The sequence below is a fragment of the Colletotrichum godetiae genome, assembly GCF_030913485.1.
Source record: "Colletotrichum godetiae strain CBS 193.32 chromosome Unknown BDP55scaffold_35, whole genome shotgun sequence".
NCBI lineage: Eukaryota > Fungi > Ascomycota > Sordariomycetes > Glomerellales > Glomerellaceae > Colletotrichum > Colletotrichum godetiae.
In genome coordinates this window covers 190,314-209,696 of record NW_026851283.1, presented here as the reverse complement: position 1 = coordinate 209,696, position 19,383 = coordinate 190,314, and the positions used below count along the sequence as shown (strand labels likewise).

At 52.6% G+C, this 19,383-nt stretch overlaps 5 protein-coding genes across 5 annotated transcripts; 2 read left to right on the top strand and 3 right to left on the bottom strand.

Annotated features, from left to right (window-relative positions):
* Positions 1-3,525: 3,525 nt before the first annotated feature.
* Positions 3,526-5,247, bottom strand: BDP55DRAFT_557673 (uncharacterized protein; the record flags this gene model as incomplete). The annotated part of the gene is made up of 2 exons (XM_060569722.1): positions 3,526-5,167; positions 5,219-5,247. 2 exons carry the CDS (start codon positions 5,245-5,247, stop codon positions 3,526-3,528), a joined length of 1,671 nt encoding a protein of 556 aa, XP_060426826.1.
* Positions 5,248-6,024: 777 nt separating this feature from the next.
* Positions 6,025-6,952, top strand: BDP55DRAFT_240002 (uncharacterized protein). The gene is made up of 2 exons (XM_060566207.1): positions 6,025-6,147; positions 6,210-6,952. Exon 2 carries the CDS (start codon positions 6,222-6,224, stop codon positions 6,816-6,818), a length of 597 nt encoding a protein of 198 aa, XP_060426825.1. The 5' UTR covers positions 6,025-6,147; positions 6,210-6,221; the 3' UTR covers positions 6,819-6,952.
* A 2,161-nt stretch (positions 6,953-9,113) lies between these two features.
* On the top strand, positions 9,114-9,571 carry BDP55DRAFT_731070 (uncharacterized protein; the record flags this gene model as incomplete). The annotated part of the gene is made up of 2 exons (XM_060579772.1): positions 9,114-9,245; positions 9,305-9,571. The coding sequence occupies 2 exons, from the start codon at positions 9,114-9,116 to the stop codon at positions 9,569-9,571; spliced, it is 399 nt and encodes a 132-aa protein (XP_060426824.1).
* A 2,729-nt stretch (positions 9,572-12,300) lies between these two features.
* BDP55DRAFT_634578 (uncharacterized protein) lies at positions 12,301-12,756 on the bottom strand (the record flags this gene model as incomplete). The annotated part of the gene is made up of 1 exon (XM_060572679.1): positions 12,301-12,756. One exon carries the CDS (start codon positions 12,754-12,756, stop codon positions 12,301-12,303), a length of 456 nt encoding a protein of 151 aa, XP_060426823.1.
* Positions 12,757-17,090: 4,334 nt separating this feature from the next.
* On the bottom strand, positions 17,091-18,581 carry BDP55DRAFT_671874 (uncharacterized protein). The gene is made up of 2 exons (XM_060575489.1): positions 18,151-18,581; positions 17,091-18,093 (listed from the first exon to the last, which is right to left on the bottom strand). Exons 1-2 carry the CDS (start codon positions 18,281-18,283, stop codon positions 17,402-17,404), a joined length of 825 nt encoding a protein of 274 aa, XP_060426822.1. The 5' UTR covers positions 18,284-18,581; the 3' UTR covers positions 17,091-17,401.
* Between the last annotated feature and the right edge of the window lie 802 nt (positions 18,582-19,383).

Sequence of the window (19,383 nt, the reverse complement as noted above, 5' to 3'; positions counted from 1 at the left end):
GCACCCCCAGGAAGTGATGTACCCCTCGGATATTACGTTACAGTGCATGTCCCTCTTTTTTCCAGGTACACAGTGAGACAACGGGCTACAGCCCATGACAGGTACCGCCAGTGTCCGCTATCCATGTGGAAGGGCAACAGAGCAGGGAGGGTATGGGGGCTCGCCTAGGCCATTGTCCATGGCATCAAATACAAGGGCGTACAACCTCATAGGGCGACCGGTCCCAGTTGGAGATCGGAGCAGACGACTTTAAAATTGGCCTCGCCCAGAGCTGCTCCCATTTAAGCTGCTTTGGGATAGCGGTGGGCATCAGAGGTTCCCACCGTGGCACCGTCTAGCTCGGAACTGGGTCCAGCGTCCCGTTTATTGACTTTCAAATCTCTATCCGGGCCATGCTACACCGGCTGACTGGTTGGGCCTGGTATGCTGTTCCTAGCCTGTATCCCGTCCGCGATGGATCCGTCTTTTGTTGGTCTCTTGGATAATTGCGTATTCGCAGGCCTTGCTCCTAATTAACTTGACAAAGTCAGCGCAATACGGATACCGACGCGACGAAACCGTCGCCCACCAGAAATGCCTAGATAGAGACCAACACACCTTGCTTGCAGCCTCTGTTTGGCTACACGCATGAGCTACGCACCTACTGCAGTCGGCTTGCAGTGTGTATGTCCATGTATATGCCATGCACCTGCAGCTACCGGCGTCTGACGAAATGAGCGAATCCGGCCAAGGGCGCATTCGGCAAGCGATAATGGCAATCCGCGACAATTCGCGTCCTCGACTGGTCACTGAGTGATATTATCGACTCCGTTCGAGATGTTTAATTGATGGCTGACTCAAGTCCGCTCGTAGAATGGAATTGAGTTCACCCAACTTGTGCAAGGTCAGTTGCTCGAGACCATCGCGATCACTAGGGCCGTGCTAGGTAACCATATCATGAATAATGTCGTCTTTGAACTATGCTTATAGGCTGTGCCGGCAGCGTCTCGAGGCGGTAGCGCTGGTCTGCCGGTCTGCCGGCTCCCACCCTCGACTGTTTTCTAGACGGCTGCAGGCATAGACTGTGTGACAGAGTCTGTCGGCCCAAAAATGGAGGTGCTCCTTAACATGAGAGCTTCCTGCATGAAGTCGACATTCACCCAAATTTTAGAGAGTATCCGTAAACCACAGGAGAGTATCATGCCTGGCAGTCCCTTCTGGTGCACATGACAACTCATCGCTAGTCACCACCGAGTCATTCACACCTGGTCGCCGATATTTGTTGTCAATGCTTCCTTGTGTTTGACTTTCACCAGCGCAAATAACGAATATGAAAGAGTCAGGTCGCTGCAGGTCAGAGATCTTATCTCTCCCTCGGCGATCTTTGCCGGTCGAGTCCGTCGCATATCAATTACTTGGTCCGTAGTGACGTCCTCCGTTTTGCGACGTTGACACAATAGTCGACGGAGAGGAGGCGGCGCTCTATAAGCCAATCGGTCTTTGAAACGGGCCCTTACTCTTAGGTCAATACTGCACAGTCAAGACTAGAATGTAAGAGAATGCTCACGCTTGGTTCAGCCAGACACTCCGTCAACACTACCCGCATATCCATATCTTGAATCACAGTCGCCCACAAGCGCCCCTCCCCCCCAGGTTCCTTTCCCGTTCCGCTTTCGCTGCACGTTCGCCTTGGGCAGCGTCGATTGGCCGCTTTTGCCCACGGTGAACTGGGAGTGCAACCTATTGGTGCATCCCACCTAGATCGCTCCAACGCCTCAGCATTTGGTGGAGGTCCAAAGCCTCTAGGAGTATCCGGTATGGAATAGATGCATGATGACGTGCGTAGCAGTCGCGCCGGTTTCATTTCGCTGGCAGTCTCTTGGGTCATTGTTCATCAATCAAGGGAGGTCGAAAGTGACGCAGGGGACGGTGAGGCAGAGGTCTATGGACCGGACCGCCCGAGATCTTCCGTCCGAACCGGCACCGATGTTCGGAGAGGATCGCCAGTAATGCGGCCGGGAGCACAATGGAGAGTAGAGGCAGATGGACTTTATTGGATTATCGCGAGTATGGGGTTTTTGGTGTTGGCTTCGTAAGCATTGTCGTCATTCGAATACGTAAGAGTCATGGTTGACGATGACTGCAGTCCAAGGCAGCAAGCCGCCGCTGCTGCTTCCTCTGTGCGTTGTAAAACTTGACAAAGGAAGGTGCGCATCTACTGCGCCTGGGAAGGTGCCTGCCTAGGTGCCTACTTACACACACGCTGTTGACTGGAGTTCCTGCCTTGTGTACCTGCCGACATACCACCCATCCTGCCCCTACTTCTTGCCCTCCTCCACCATCATGTCTTCTTCTTCCCTTTCCCGTCAAAGTGGCGCTTTCCCTGGAGACACCAAGCCCTGTTACTGGTGCAATGGAATGATCTGTGGTGTTCCTCCTGATTCTCCTCATGAAGAGGTAATCAGATGAGGTAGAAGAAGTTCAGGCAAGGTAGGTAGGATGAGAAAGTAGCTCGGCTACCATCAAACCATCCTCAACTCCAACTCTTGCAATTTGTGGTGAGAAAAAGGCCGGCGGGCATGAAGGCAGGCAGACATGCATTAGATAGTAGCAGCGTATTGGGAATAGCACGAAAAGATGGACGAAAAGGGAATGATATGTGTACCTCGTGTGTGGAATTTAGGCATCGTGTATTTCCCTCCATGTCATTGCCTGGGCGTAAACGCGTCTTGCTCCTCTAATTGGTATCTTCCGACTTGGTTTTCTTTCGCCACAACACCTCGAGTTCTCGACAACCTTCTGATTGTCGTCACACCTCTTACATCCATGTTAGCGGCTTTCTTGGATAAAGCCGCCCGTGTCTTCTTCCTCCTTTTCATTATTCCCAAGCTTCACCAGTGGTACTCTTCTCCTGCCAGTATGATTGGAGAATGATCGGCTCTTTCCTTGTTGATATGTTCAACCTCCTCCCGCCGGATCCCCCTATTATGCTCCATGGTACGAGCCCCAAGTACCTAAGGTACCTCTTGAGGCAATATGATGCAAGTCAGTCGGTTCCTTCTCTCCTGTATTATCTCTCCTGCTTGCCCTCTGGCGCTTCTCATATCCACCAGGGGATGGCGGCGGAATCTCATCATGAACACAACATAGGTGTGCTAGTGTTCCACAGAAGTACTCGACGTATTTCGTGGCTCTTGTTCCGACACCACGCCTCTTCGGCCTACGAAGGCTTGCCTCATCCACCGGGAAAATCTCACCCGACCATCTGAGGATAGGCTACAGAGTCGACGTGTTTCGAAATCCGGAGCCGCCCTAAGCAGAGAATGAACAGGTTCAACTCTTGTCGCTAGTTGCCACAGAACCACGTTCCAGCAAACATGCGCAAGGTGTCAATCATTCGTCGGCAGTATTACGGTAGCCCATGCTCGCAAAAGGCCACAGTGACGCCCAGCTTCGTTGAGCGGCGTGTTACCTGCTGTTGGCCCCGACAGAGTCTGCTTCGCCAATGGCCACTTTGTTTGGTTCATGCAACACTCAACAAGGTGGTCAAGTCTGCCGAATGCCGCCATCATGTCTGTAGAGATATTCAACCTCAGGGTCGATCAGATGGTCCCCTGGATGCGGTGGGTACTCTGTCGATAAGACTGTGGGAGACCCTGACTGAGACGTATTGGTCCATTCCAGTGCGCCTGCGGGAATACCGACGAACGATGAAGGGGACGTCTTGTCAATCCACCCAAAGGAAGGTAGCTCGAGCCAGCCTGGTGTTTCTCCTTCGCCGTCGTCACACTTCCATAACCATTCTGGCAGATCCTCGAGATCGTTCGTCCCATCGCTGTCGTCTTCGTACTCGTCAGTGAAGCCTTTCGATATCGATGCCGACTTCTCTGCAAATGCTGCTAGGCGATCCATGCGGTATTGGTGTACTCGGTCCGCCTTGGCTGTCTTGTCTGTTTCTTGGAGCAGCTTCTCCAAGTTGGCCAATGCCGTCATGGAAATCCGTTCGTCTGCATCCGACGTTAGGGCAATGCGAGCTGCCGACTTGAAAGACGTAATCGCTGCCGAAACGCTGCCCATCCGATAGTACTTCACCCCGAGCTCGAGGTTGACGGCGGCTTCCTGCTCATCTGTCATGCTGTACGCGTTCATATGAGCTGTCAGCACCTCGACAGCCTCGTCCAGTCGGCCCTGCTTTTCTTTGCAAGCTGCGAGTAGACCAGCGTGCGACAGAGCCATATCACCAAGCCACGAGTGGTCTTGCCCTGAAGCCTCAGCTCGAGCCCTATGGCGGCTGAGCATTGCCTCGCAATCCTCGGGATCTTGTCGAGCAAAGATACAATCGAGATAGTCGCTGTATAGTAGGTGCGTCAAGTAGTTGGCCGAGCCCACCCGTTGCTCGATGTCTGGAAGTAGCAACGCATATAACCGCATGGACAGCTCATAATAGTCGGAGAACTCGGTCGCGCCCAGTCTACGCCAGATATGGGCGAGGATGTGATGGGGCCCAAGCACAATCGGAATAAGCCCGGCCAAATAATCGAGAACCAGTCGAAGAAGATCATGCTTGTGGTGGCGCTCCAGATACCAGAGCAGGCAGACCGTTCGAGCAACAAAGTCTGGACTTTCGGCAGATACAATTTCTTTCAGTGATTCGAAGGCCGGCCCAAGGACACTGTTGATATTGATCTGGTCTCCTCGGATCATGCATCGGTTAACCAAAGCAAAGCTAGCTATGACTCTCTCGAATAAGTCATTACTGCGGTCTCCGGGGTTGAGACGAGTGTTGGAGCAGTCGACATCGAAATCGCACCACCAAGCTCCAGACGAAAAGGATCCATCGATATAATCTCGAAACAGGCAGAGAACCTGCTCGGTACTTTGCATCTCCATCGTCGGTGCCAAGGCTATCGCTGGACTTGGAGGCGGCGAAGGAGTTCGGCAAGTCACCTCAAGTGCCGTTTGCACGCTGGGCGTCTGTCCTGCCCTGAACTTGGCCATCAATGACGGATTTCGCTTCAGATATCGGTTGATATTCTCCAAATCGACTGGCTGTCCGCGGATTCTGAACTCAGTCGGTCTCTTCAGGAGGTCCCGATCCCGCTTGAGAAGCATGATTGCCAGAACCTCATCACCTTTGAGTTTCTTGTCAAGGCCCCATTTCCAGATTCTCGACTTGTACATTTTGACGCTGCTATTCTTTAGTAATCGACACGCTCAAGATACGGAAAGACGGGCTTACGTTGCAGCAAAATGGTAGTCGCGCTGCATGATTTCCATGACTTCTTTCAACGACTTCTTCTCTTCTTGGTACAGCCGGGTGATAATCGGTCGCTTCGTCTCCCATATCTCGGCGGGCACGCGCTTACGCGACTTTGCTGACTGCCCAGAGCTTGTCACCTCGTCAGCTTCGGAGTCAGTTGATGTTTTCCGCTTCGGCGGGACGACTAGACTGGAGGCTTTCATGGCGCTGGCTTTGTCGGAATATCGACTTGGCAAATACAACGAACGTATGGTATCAACGTCGGATCATATAAGATGCTTTCGTATCGGCGAATCTTGACTTTTACCGTCATGAGACAATTCCTCAAAAGAACGCGGGGAATCAGATGGATGGATATGTTATTTGAAAGCAGGAAAAAAGGGGACTCAACCGGTAAGCAAACGAACCGCTAAGCCCGGTAAGGCCCTGTCTTCCCGCCCCCATACAAGCACGACCGGCCTACTGGTGGCATTGGATCCAATGTCACCCCTCCCGGCGGCTGCACACCCCTGCAGCGAGAGTGCTTGCATCTGATGTCAATTATTATCGACCTTCCCCGAGCGGAACTGGACGGCCACAGATACCCGCTGAACCGCTGTCGACTCCCAGTCTCTCGCCAGGAAGGAGATTTAGTGGCCAAGTTCACCATCGCCTTACAGGGGAGGTGTAAGTGGATAAGGCGCAGGGGGCTGAGGGCAAGGTGCAGCAGAAGATCAGCAGTCAGTATTATCCTCAACGGTCAGATGCCAGCATTAGGCGGGCCAGCAACCCAATGTCAGACAGAAGCATTGCGACGACGGCGCGATGAGTCGACGGCCATCGAGCTGCCAGTCGTGCCACTGCCACCATCAGGTGGAGTCGCCCTCTGACAGCCTCCGGCAGCCACATCTGGAGGACGACGGTTCAGAGTAAGTTTAGACAGGACTGAGATCACCGCTACCAAATAAGTTACAAACTGACCTCCCTCCAGTCTTCCATCTCTATGCGCGCCACCCAGCGTATTCGGTTGCCTGATAGGGGCTCGAAACAAGATGAGGGGGCTCCGAATTCGAATGCCTGTCTGTCTAGGGTGGGGATCCGCCATGGTACTCAACCACGATTACCGCTTCAACGCTGTAGCTATTCCTCGACAAGAGAATTCCGCTGCCTCCCGACCGCAAATTCCCATCCAGAGTCGAAACAAGACGAGATGAAGAAGAGAGAAACTCTGGACAGAGTGAGGCATATGGCCCGCTTTGTCCGAGCTTGTGGGGAACGGGTCGGGTATCATCAGCATATGGCCATTGCTTCCTGGCCAGTGGCCAAGGCTAGAGCCCAGGGGGCCAACACTCCAACGACACGGATGCCAGAACGAAGAGACTGCTCGAGGTTGCAGTATGTCGCGTTGAGACGAATGACTAGACTTCTTCGGGAATATGAAATTTGGGAGTCTACTGGTCCAGGGAGCGACGCGGAAACTCGTCTAGTAGACCAGTTGATTGGCGACGTTACGGATTGCTCATTGGAGAGAGGCGCGAGCAAAAGCTGCAACATCTGTCGCGCGGCCGCCACAGAGTGTCAGGGCCCAGAGCCCCCATGAAGGTCCCATCAAAAACGGGTCTTCTTTATTGCTCCATCCAGAGACCGAGAGACCTCCACGGTACGGATGCACTACGGTTTTCTCCTCAAGCCAGTCAGTCGGGTCGACACGCCGATTATCCCGGGCCTGCCCACGGTATTGTGGCCGGAGGGCTGGGGCATATTCAATGGCGGCCCCGTAGGCCACGGGGCTTGTCTTGTCTCCCTCCATTCTCCTGTACAGAGAGCAGGGGTGAAGGAGACATCAAAGCAAGGTACTCATCAAGATCATGGATTCATGGATGGCAACCCAAATCCGTCGAATCACCACCCTGATTGTCACAAGGCGTATATCCCGTCAACCACCAATTACGCAGGCCAACTTCTCGGTGTCCAAGCCTCATCCCTCAAGCCGTCTGCATCCCGAGGGGCATGGTGAAAGAGAAGGATGCCAGCCGTCTTCTCCTTCGAGATTTCCTCCCATGATGGTTAGACTTATACGGAGCCAACATCGTACCCCGGCAACTTGTTGTGGATCCCACTACTCAACACGTCGCATGGACCACCAAGAAGAGTGACAAGTTTCCATCGCCCTGGTTCGTGGGCAGAGGGTGTCCGGCAGGGAATCAGAGGTGATCATGTCATCCGAGATGATGCCCAGCACAGACGCGGGAAGCAGAACCACCAGCCGACAACATCGGACGTCCCGCAACCTCATTTTCACGGTCTGGGGTTTCAACTGCTGCCTGCACATGTTTCCCCCATTGTTCGACTAGAAACCAATCCACCGGATGGCGGGTTTGGCGGAACGTATCTTCAGGCTCCAGAATTTTATCGAGCGCGTGCAATTCCTCTAGCAAACACCATTCGGGGCTGCCTGGAGTCTCACATCCCCATAACCCACGCTCCGAGATGAGCCTAACCTTGATCGGCGGCTATACACCAATCCTCTGTTATTCGGCGTGGTGGGGCACGGGCGGCCGCTCATGGTGCCGCTCGGTATCTAATCGACGAATAGCCAGATCTAACCGTCCTTGATTACAATGACATTCCGCGATTCTGGCCCCCATTCAAATCCAATGTTCAGTCACACGTCGGGTCGCTTAAGAACTCAATCGTACTCGACTTGCGGTGGAATGGCTCGACTGCCGATTATACGATAAGTGGTCAATTTAAAAGAGTCTGGAAAGAAAACATTGAGACTGCAGGGATGACAACCCTTGTCGTCGGTGTCACCCGGTGAGAGGTGAAGCCTCGAGGTGACGAGTATGGCGCATGACTGACTTAATCCTCAACTGGCTGTCACACTGCTTGCAAATAGATCGAATTACACTCGGCCCCGATCATCTTCACGGCCGATCTAAACTGATGCCGTATGTCCACGGAGAACCCAAGCCGATCCTTCACGGATGATCTGGATTCGCGAGAGAACTTTGGGATCAAGTCAAGTTTCAGCCCTATGCTGATGCAAGTTGACGAGAGTGTGTGGATACGAAGTCTTGAAGTACCTTTGACTCAACCAGTGTTCAATTTCCAAAATGAATCGTGATGTTGGATGCACTCAATTCTGCGCTGCAGAGCTATCGGTTTTAGACTTGTTATGGCTCCAGATACATGGCCTACACGATGTTGCATTGAGGCCATTTAGAACTTCAATGGTCAACTCTCGCAGTTCTGTCGCGGTTGAACGAATCAGAGTTGTCAGCATGCATATCCTGGCAGCTATGCTTACTGGCGACTCCCCCCGGTTACCACAAGGCACATGATCTGGCACGATGGGACTTTGGTTCAATTGCAATAGCTCCAACGTTGACGGTTTGCTGGGCACCGGGCACAACCAGATGTTTTAATCTTCCATCTTCTTCGCAACTTCGCCACACGTATCCCGCCCAGAATGGGTTTGTTTTGCAAATGAAAGAGTCAGTAGCTGCAAAAGTCCTTCCTGGGAAGTGGCATAGGTCTGGTTGAGAAACGGGTCCGGCCAGGCAGTCTTCCTACTGTGCCCGGCACGTCCCCGTTGCCTGCCTTGAGTCGACCGGGGGGTGTGGGCTGAAACCGAGAACAACGACATCAACTGACGGCTCTGCCTAACTTAGGGCCAAGTTTTCCAAAGTCATTAGAGTTGCTATGAAAGCTCCAGTCTATCGTTTTCTTGTACACCTCTTCGAAACTTCGCCGCGCAGGGCTGGTTCTTCAACTTTCCAAAGTCCCTCCGCCATTGACCTGGCTTTGTCTTTCACGACCGGTGGTGGGAAGAACTTCCCCTCCTGCCTATCTATTCTCGAAGATATAAACCTCGTGAGGGACTGCCTTCAGAATGAGCCAGCAAGACCAGCAAGCCTCTCGAAACGCATTGAGTTACTCTTCAACTCATCAAGCATCGTCCACCCAGTCATCGTATATAGACCAAGACACAAGCGAGCTTCTACGCAAGCTCCAAGAAACCACAGTATGTCCAAGCTCAAACGATGACTGAAGGTTTTGACTGACACAGAGGAACTGAACTAGATCGCGGCTTTGAGGACATCGAACAACACCATGGACTCCAACGGCGGCAGCAGCTCGAAGGGGACCTCGCCTGATGACAAAGGCAAAGGCTACGACCAGTATGCTATCTTCGACGGCCTTCTTCCTCGGATAGAGACCAGAGGACAGAGCAAGAACTCGTCGAAGAAAAGCAGCGGCAAGAAGAAAGAAAGCAAGGGCTCGAGTCAACAGTATGTTTCTGCGGCGGACAGCCAACAAGCGGTTGCTAATGGACCGAGTCACAGTTGAAGAAGTCCCGGCTCGAGCAATCGACATACACGACCAAGTACTGTCGACCGGGGACGCTATTGCTGTTCTCGCAGTGTCCTTCTCTCACCATTCAATGTCGGTGCCACTGTGGTGTGCAAACTGTTGCCAGCCCACCCTGCTTGAGCTCGTCGTGGCTTTAGTCCTCGGAAGCGGCCAACGAAATTGCAAAGCAGGTTCCGTGATGAATTGTAGACTGAACAATCGGCCTCGGCTCGCCAGTTCTCGATGCCTCACAAGCACTTGGGCGGCAAGAGGCGGGTGCTAGGCTGGAAGCCTGGAAATGCTCTCAGTTGGTTCAGAGAGTCTTCCGGGCTTTGTGTGGGGCCGATGAGATTTCCATTTACGACGGCGTAACACGACGTCGGAGGACGTTTGGGTTGAGGCATGGGGTTTCTACATGGACAATGCATTTATTGAATTTCATTTCTTTCATCTATTCCGGGTTTTCTGTCAAGATCTCCAACACTGATACAATGTCTCATCACTACCGATGAATCTGCACTGCATGTCATTTGTGTGTCGAACGAAAAAAATCAGCATTCTAAAGCAGAAGAGTAGTCGTCTCACGCTCCTTGCGACGAGTGGACTATGCCATAGCATCCGCGTCGAGAGCGGCAGGCAGCGGCCGCCCAAGAACATGGGTAGGATGGAGGGGTATGCAGCCCGGCATTCGAGCGGTCGCGGCGCTAGAGACCACGTCCCCGTGTGCCTATCAGTGCTCTCGGTGAATGCCAGAGCAGCTCGGTGAGTCGAGCATCGGAGTACTTTTGTGGTGTCCCGTTGAACATTGGCTCCGAACCACTTCGGCTCTAATAGTCATCGTCAATGATCACAGCCTGTTAAGCAGGCTGGGGCCTTCAAACCCCCTTGTTGCCTCTGGCTACTGGGTATCCTTGCGGCGCCGCTCTTGGCCTGACAACTTCAGGTTTGTCTAAAACCTGTAAGCAGATTGCCCGCAACTTGCAAACATGCCATTTACAACAAGTTAATAGCATGAACCCCTTGCCTAGCACCGATCTTAAAGAAACAAGGTCAGCTAGCGGTTCGCAGGGTTTTTCTTCTTTTTTTTTCCCTTCAGGCGCACTGAAGGCCCCCAGTCGAAAGATGCGAAGCGAACATGGGGTCCACAACACCTATGGGCCATGACCCTGAACCCCACGAGTTGTGTGTGATCGCTTGACCTCGAATGACCATCCGTGAACGGAATAGCGCAGAGTCGGCCGCCGGGTGGATCTTGAGGAGACGGATAAGCGATGCAAGATCACCCACTTGTTGCAACTTTGATTATCCTCATTGCCTTGGTAGAAGCGAGCCGAGATGACAAGCGTTGAAACTACACTCAAGGGGACTCCCAGCCGCAAGTCTGAAAGTTTGTCGGGGGTATTGGGCCAGGCATTGAGGCAGAGAAGGCGTTCGGCGGGCGGCCGCCCGGTAGCCCGGGGGTGTTCCGGCGTTGTCCGGGCGGGCAGAAGACATCTCCCGGACAGGTCACAAGCAGCACCTTTTTTTCTTTTCTTTTCTTTTTTTTTTTAGAGAGAATACCTCTGAGAAAGGAAACCCACAATCTCTTGCTCCGAAGCTGCTCCTCTGGTTGGTCAATCACTAATTTCGTATACGTCTAACCCGACAACGTGCTTACTATTACTCAACCGGCACATTCGATACGGATACGTAATCACGGGAGGCGGCTATGCGGCGGTGCTGGCGATGCGGTAACGCGGCGAAGCCACATCACTTACACCTGCTTTTTTCTCTCTGCTATGGACCATGGTACACCATGCGCGGGCGGGCGCGGCGTCCGCTTCTCACCCATCACCTGGCACCACTTTCCGGGTCCTGATTTGATCACCAGACTTAGCGTCATCTCCATCAACCACAGATAGTTGAAGTTACCCCCCTCCCCTGGCTTTTCAATGCCCTGGTCTACTGTCATCGTGGGAGCCCGGCGGGCGGGCGGGCGTAGGGCAGGGCGCCGCTACGAACTATGGTCGTGGAGACTTGGCTCCGGGAGGGAGTATTCGTACACGAGTACCTGTAGGGTAAGCGGTTCGAGCGAGACAGAGAGGTACCAAAGTCACGAGAGGGTGTGCTCATGCCCACGCTGTAGAGTTGACAAATACTCAGCCCTGGTTCACGTAGACTACATTGGATACCTACAGTGAGGCCAGCCCTGTGCTCTGCAGCGTGTGCTGTTCGTTATCCCGCATCCCTTCCTTGCGTGGTCCGGTATCCCGGGAACCTATCCTAGGACGGCGGAAGGGAAAAACCGTTGTGTAGGATTCTTGCGTCAAGACTACTCTTCACCTCCCCCTCCCTAATCGATACATTGAAGCGCGTGGGACTTTGGTTTTCCTTCTGGGAACGTTCCTCCGGGTTTCCAAGCAGCGCGAGGATTCGATTCCTGCGTTCGGGCTGGCGAATGGGAGAGTTTCAAGTGCCGCGGGGCCCAACGAGTCTTGAAATTCGTATGGCTCTAACCTTTCTCGCTCGCGTGGCTGTTTTCCAATACAGTCGGTCAGATCGAGTAGTCATTGTCGGGATTCCGATGGGCCGCATGGTACTAACTGAGTTGAACTAAGGTGTGTTTCGGGGCCGAACGGAGTTGACGACAAGATGACCCGACTATCATGACGGAAGGCTACGATTTACATGCGCGAAAGAAAGAAACGGCATATGCCGTCCTACTTTGATGTAATCCCTACACTCTCTTATGCAAGCCGGGTCGCAATTATTCCTCTTTTGGTCAGATCGACCAACCGTCTCAAGCAAGCACCAGTATACCGAATGCCATCGAACAAGAACAGGCGCGCCATGTAAGAATACATGTAAGGTAGGTACCACGCACGCACGTATCTAAAAAGAAGCAAGCCGAGTGTTGTGTACACGAGCACTACATCTGGGCTTGCTTCATCCCCTTGTCTCGTCGTATCGACTTTACCAGTCTCGTCAAAACAAAAGTCACCAGGGCTGCAGCGGGCCTTCCCATGTTCCCCCCTCCCACCCCCTTCTCTTCCTGTTCGAGGATCGATCAGAAGGGAGTCCGAGAGCCCCGCCCTAGGCGGGTCCGCCAGCGGGAAGGGGTGACGTCCGTCCATGGGGCCGGGATCACGGCGATTCTCACTCTCGGAAGATGGGGTACGGGTAGCAGTTTGCATGGGCGACATGACCGAGTTTCTAATCGTGACTAGGATATCGTCGATACGACAGGTTTCTAGTATCCATTCTTCCCTCTCTCTGTCCTACTCGGGAAGGGTAGGGGGCTCATCCCTCACTACCCACGGACACGGACACGGGGAGGAGTGAACCCCCTTCCAGAAAATGGACCCTTTTTTTCAGATTATTTACTCAATTCGTTCTGAGGTCTAGATACTTGCGGGACTGGCCACTAAACTAAGGTTGATGGGAAGGACTTTGAGTCGCCTTGGCCCATGCCATGAGGCTATTCAGACGTCAACGATGGTACATTCTCGCTCCACAGAGATATTCTGATCAGCGAAGACCAAGAGCGCTTTGCTTAATACACCTGCCTAATGTGCGGCGGGTATCACCACAGGCTTAGAATCTTAGGCTTCTGCGTTTTTTGTTCTTTTTCGGAGCATGTGCAGCTTTCTGCGAGAATGACGCCGCTCCCCCTCCCCCCCCCCCGCGCGTGCGATGGGTAAAAGGGACTTTGGTGTTTCTTTCGTCCCGACTTGAGCTTGTTTCCTTCTCTCGGTACCCCCGCACCACTTATTTGCTCCCTTGACAACTGCTATGTTTAGGCCCCCAACCAGCGCACAGCATTAATAGATGCCTTTCATAGGGCTAGGGTACATGGGAAGGAGGTTGGTTGGTGATCAGGCAACGAGACATGCCGTTTTTCGACAAACAGTCAAGCTTCTTTTTCTGACTGTAGGATTTGGGATCTTCACAAGAAGGTCTGCGGCAAAGCAATGATTGACGGCCAAGGCTCGCTGTTAAATGGCTGCATAGTTATCATCTCTTTACTCTACCGAGGGACTAGCCCCCGGATGTTCCCACTCTGGCGTAACCTCTGAATGCCGGGGGTCGCGGACTTTGCAGCGTGCTAAGGCCGTGGAGTTAAGAGGAGAGATTACCGAATAGGCCGCAGGGTTCATGTTTGGTTCGCTTGCGGAGACTTTGCGGAGAGTTGTTCTTCAGTCCATCGTTGTTGTTGCGATCCAGCCTCAATCCTATCGGAATACCTCGTCCTTGTGTATTGCCCCAGTGTCCGTCGGGATAGAGTTGATCGGCAAAGGAGTGTTCACCGACTAGAGGTGGATGTTGACAACCCCGAGAGGTCGATAGTCTAGAGACTCCCACCATGGGGATGGTCATGGTTCGCTTGTCGACTTTGCTCAATCATTGTTGCTCCGTCCGGCTGCCTCCAGGCTTTATTTTAAATCTCGGGATTCAAGTGGCTTGAGGGATCCAGGCAACACCAAATCGTCCGGCTACGAGGCCCGCGATGCGGCCCACCTCCTCCTTCGCTCTATTTCCGAATCCTGGGAGGAGGCTCCGTAGATGGGAACTTTGCTTCCGTGGCGTTTGAGCTTATTTTTTCCCACGCAGTTGCGGGTATGTCTGGACGCCGTTATCGTCTGTGTCTCACCATCCCACCCCTCTCGCCTGTCTTCCCCCGCTCATGAGCGCGCGGGTCTCACGCGGTTGGCGTTTAATGGGATCGGGTGGCGGCTGACATACTAGTTGACGATGATGGTTGGATATGGGCAGCAGGCGAGACCTGGCGGGCGTGCCTATGGGTGTGTTGTTAACATCTCTGGTGCAGGATTTCGGGACTTTGGTATGCCGTGGCCCCTGAGACTTCTCTCAAAATATCCTTCTCGCCAATGAATGCAACCGATATAAAGAATTTTCGAAAAGCCTCATGATAATGCGGATCTCGCCAAGTCTCATTGGATGAGTTAACGCGATAGAATATGAGAATGATGTCCCTATGCTAGTTCCCAGACTGAAGACTGCGTTAAACTGGGAAGCCGTAGATCCAACTCCTCGTCTCCGTTCTTAAGACTACTGCCTGGCTTCTTGGCTGGGAATCACTTGTGCGGAGAAAATCCAATAGGTAGAACGCATTTCTGGAAAAGGGGTAGCGGTTGATTCTTACCCTTGAAGACTTAAGGGTCTGGGATCGTGGCGTGGCAAACCATCGAGGCAGCGAGATATTATGCCCTGCTTCTTCGAACCACTTGGCAATACCAGTGAGACCTCCCATGCCCGCCGATATAATTCTGCTGCCTTGAGAGATCTACGGTCTCATGTACTTGTCTCTGCGCATGTGGAACATCGTGTCTCGTCACGGCGCTGGATGAGTTCCGACTCGCTACGCTGGCGAAAGGTTGCTGCCTGCGAGGAAGTGACTTCAGTGAAGGCGGCCTAGCGGAGGACGAGGAGGCGATCAGATATTTTGAGGGTACTCTAATTTTCGTCGCCGAGCATAGTTTGTCGCTTTTGTGTAGACCCGAAACGTCTTTCGATCTAGATAGTCCGATCTTTCGTGACAGGGGTTGTTGGTGTTGAAGTTGGAAAGGTCGTAGAGGGCTTTGAATCCATCTTCCAACAGGAGCTTCGAGCAGGAAATTTGGATTCCTTTAGGCAATCTTTGTTGGCTTATCTGGTAAGGAATCGAGTCAGTCTTGCAAGTTTGGAAGCTATCGATGGCAAGGGGCATTCCCGACCACGTTGGTTAAGAGCAAGATCTGCTCACGTTGAGTACCTTAATTGGCAGACAAGTCGAAGCTGTGACTGAGTTGAGGTTTTCTGGTCGAAAATGAACCTGTTTGAGTGCAAATCCTTCCCAAGTTCTCATCTTCCTGCCCTCCTGCCCTCCTGCACTCCCTTATACGAAGAAGGCGAGGCTAGGCTACTTAGGTCCCTCCAACGCAATTCCTGTCACCAGCACAGCAGCGTCCGTCTAGGTCGGCGGGTCAGGTCAAGCTGCGTGTGAGGTGGTCGAGTGGTTAAATGAATAAGTACTCCAATGAAGTTGATTCCGGGTTGACTGAGGGGCGCGCTGTTCGATTCCGGGCAGGGGCGTGAGTTCTAGATAAGTTATCTCCCTCATTGTGTCCTTACTTTTTTTTTCTTTTTCTTTTTGCTTCTGGGGGTTTAAGTATAATTAGTTTGACACTGTGTTATCTTCTTCTTTTTAAACCCTAATAAGATTCTATTTAGCTTTTGTCTCTATCTCCACCGTGGCCCTGAGTTGATGACTCGGCACATTAGAAGTGTTGCCTAGAAAAGACACCACACGCCTGGGAGAGTCAGTAAACTACTTGAGTTGAGTATACATGGAGAAAGAGAATTCTATGCAGCCTGAACCCTTAAAGAAGAAACATCTGGTGATCTCATGGCCACACATGTAAAGCGTGCCTCTCCTCGAGCAACAAGGAGCGAATCTATGTCCCTCCCTTCAACTCCCTCCCCAGACATCAACAAGAGTGCAAGTTTTCTTCTGGCAAAGGCTCAGATTTCTTCATGTCAAAGTGGTCAAGATTTTGATCATCATAGAGTAATCCATCGTTTTCCAAGTTTATCTTTCAGATCGTCTTGGGATCTCTGAATGCGATGTTGACCGATAATGCCTTGTCTGTACCTATTCATGTGACCGCCCATCCGGAACGCTCCATTGATCCGGTTAAGGTCATCATGGACGCCGACGGCAGTACTACTGATGCTTGGCATTCGCTCCCAGACAATCCAGTACTCGCGAGCTTCTCGCACACCACGTTTGGTAAAGGAAGCAGTGCTGAGCCCTTGTTTCTACATCAGCTCTTTGTTCGGTATCTACTAACGGTGCTTCTCACGTTTTCGCTATGTTATATTATTAGCGAGCCAGTGGATATTGTGTTATAGCTGTAGTAATCTTCTTAAAGATTAACTTTTACTAGGCCATGTCCATCGATGCCTTCTATGTATTCGTCAGTCGATAGTAACGAGTTGACGGATAATGAACGACTCTAGTCTGGTGATAGTGTTATCTGCAGTGCGTTTAGGTGTCGATGAATCTGATGACAACACATACGATCTTTTCGTTTAAGCCTCGGCCTTAGATGTTGTCCTTTACAAGGATCCGTCATGGCGAACTACCAGTTCCAGTTGTCCCAAAAACTATCAAACTGGACTGTCAGAGAAGGAGCTAGGCAACTCAATTGCGGCGTTGCTTATACTCATGTAGAAGATCCAAAGTGGGTAATCAAGGATACCATTATGGGGGGTTCAAGGCTCAAGCAACCTTCTAGCTCGACCGGTGAAGCTCGACATGTCTGTTGCGGCTTTATAGCCCCTTTGATCAACGAGTGCCAGTTATCCATAATGGGCGTCAGTTACGGGATCGCGTTCTTTCAGGCCCCCTACTATTAATAAGGAGTTCAATGGAGTTGGCAATGCTAGAGGTGGATCATGACCAAGGTCACTAGAGAGACTGTGGGAAGATGATTGATCGCGAGGCCGTGGAGGCAAGAGTACTAACAACCAAGTGCATAGATAGTCGACGTCCGTAGTGCTCACGGGGGACTGGAAATATGGGGAACACCAAAAGACTTTTAGCTCTATTCCATTACTGTCAAAAATATCTTGTTTGAGATGACTCGTGCTGTCGATGCCATCTCGTTTTGAATCGTCTCCGCCTTTCCTAGACCAAAGACGTGCGTTGTTTTTAATCGCATGCCTGGTTTGCGTCTCCCAATCATCTGTCGTAGACCGAAACGCCAGCCACCTCTTCCCGGGCATAGTATACAGGCCCCATCCTCCGGGGCTCTCGCCATTCGAACGAGCAGCAACTTCAAGTACTTAGTTGGCAAAGCGCTTCGCTCTCGCCTCCAATCTCGCCTTCTCGGCAGGGTCGACAGCTGCGCTACGCCTGGTATCGCGATCGCCGCCGCCCTCGCGACCACCACCTTGGCGGCGGCCGCCTTCAGGGCGTCCTCCATTTCTGTTGTTCCTGCCGCCGCGACCGCGAGGTCCACGACCGTCGGTGCTCTGTCGCTTGGCATCGCGTCCGGGCTGCTCATCGGAGCGCTCAGGACGGCCGCGCTTGGGACGTCTCTCGGGGAGCGCAGAGTCAAGACCTGCGACGCTGCCAACCTCGACGCCAAACTTCTTTGCGCGGTCAGCCTTCTTCTTGGCCTCCTCGTCCTCGTCGATGCCGAATCGCTTGGCGCGGTCGGCGCGCTTCTTGGCTTCCGCTGCGGCATCAGTCGAATCCAGGTTGAGAGCAAAGTTTTCCTTTGGCGCAGTCTCGGCAGCCTCTGCAGTCTCCTCTGTCTTCTTCTCCTCTTCCGCGGTCGTCTCAGCCGCCGGCGCAGCCTCGGGGGCGGCTTCGGTGGCGGGGGCGGCAGGCTCAGCTGCAGCAGAAACAGCGGCAGGCTTAGATTCCTCGGCAGCCGGGGCAGCTTCGGCGGCGGGCTTGGGTGCTTCGGCGGCCTTGGTAGGTGCGGGCTCGTCGTCGTCACTATAATCGATTTCGTCCTCCTCTGCGGCGGCTGGGGATTGTTAGGTTGCGATGGAAGAAAGCGCGTGTTCGGGATCGATTGACGTACCGGGCGCGGATTGCGCGTCGTTCTCCTTGAGGCGATTGACCAGGTCGAGCTTATTGCCCGTTGCGGGAAGGCTTCTTTCCTGGAGGAGCTTCTTGAGCTCCGGGACCTTCAACGAGCTGTAGTCGGTAGCCATCTTTGCGACAATTGGTTTATAGTCGGAATGGTTGAGTTTTATCGATATGATGTCAGAACGTTTGATGCGAAGGCGACAGCGTTGAAAAGGTTGCGCAACTTGGGCGAAGAAGAAATTGATGATGGAATTGGGGGTGGAACTTGGAAGGCGGAGAGAAGGGGCGGTCGTTGATGGATCGTCGGGGGTTATGACGATTTTTGAGGCGCGTCGTTGCTGCTTTGGTTCACAGGACGACAGCTTTGAGAAGGTGAGGTAGACAGGTACCTCCCAGGCTCAACAAGAAAGGGGACCTTCCCAGTTGCTTAAGCTGCGGCGCATCAGCGGGTTACTGGTAAAGGTACGTACTCGGCTACCAAGCTTAGGTTGTGCAGCTACTCAAGGTAAGGTGCCGCGGTGCCTTAAGCGAGGATGTGGGAGCACGGGCCACTGTTCCTGCATTGGGCCAAGTTGAAGCTGTCCGTCCAGGAATGAGTGCCCGTTGTTGCTGGCGATTTGCGAGACGTCTGAAACTGAGTTGAAGAATGCATCATTGGATCTGAAAGTTTTGAGATGAGGCAGATTCGAGCTCCCAAAAATAGACTGTAAGCAAAAGGAAGTGACAAAGAGATGTTCAACGGCGTTTCTTCTCTGCTCTTGTCTCATTAAACTCATTTCTTCTCCCCATGCAGCTTTGTCAGGGAGTGAAGTGCCATCTTGCCGCATAGTTGGACAAGCATGTTTTCAGTACCAAGGCAAAGAGAATGAGTCTTCTCTTTGTCTCTTGAAGAAATCCCATGGGCCGTACGCTGTAGGAATTGATAAGATAAGCAGCCACAACTCACCACCAGAAAATGTGAGAGTTGTTTGAGGTGGGAGACCTACAGGGTTTGCTTGGCATCTCAAGTGAAGTAGCGAGCAGCATGCCCGCGGCAACGCAGCTCTTGCCACTACACTGGACTCATGTGATTGCAACTGACGGCAGCCCAAGACAATATGTCAGTTCGAGTAATGGAGTCAGTTCGGGTGATGAAGGTCTCTGCCAACGACATTGTCTTGCGTGGTTTACATTGGCTCAATCGTCAAGGCTCAAGTTGTTCGCCAGCGGGTAAGCAGAGCCCGAT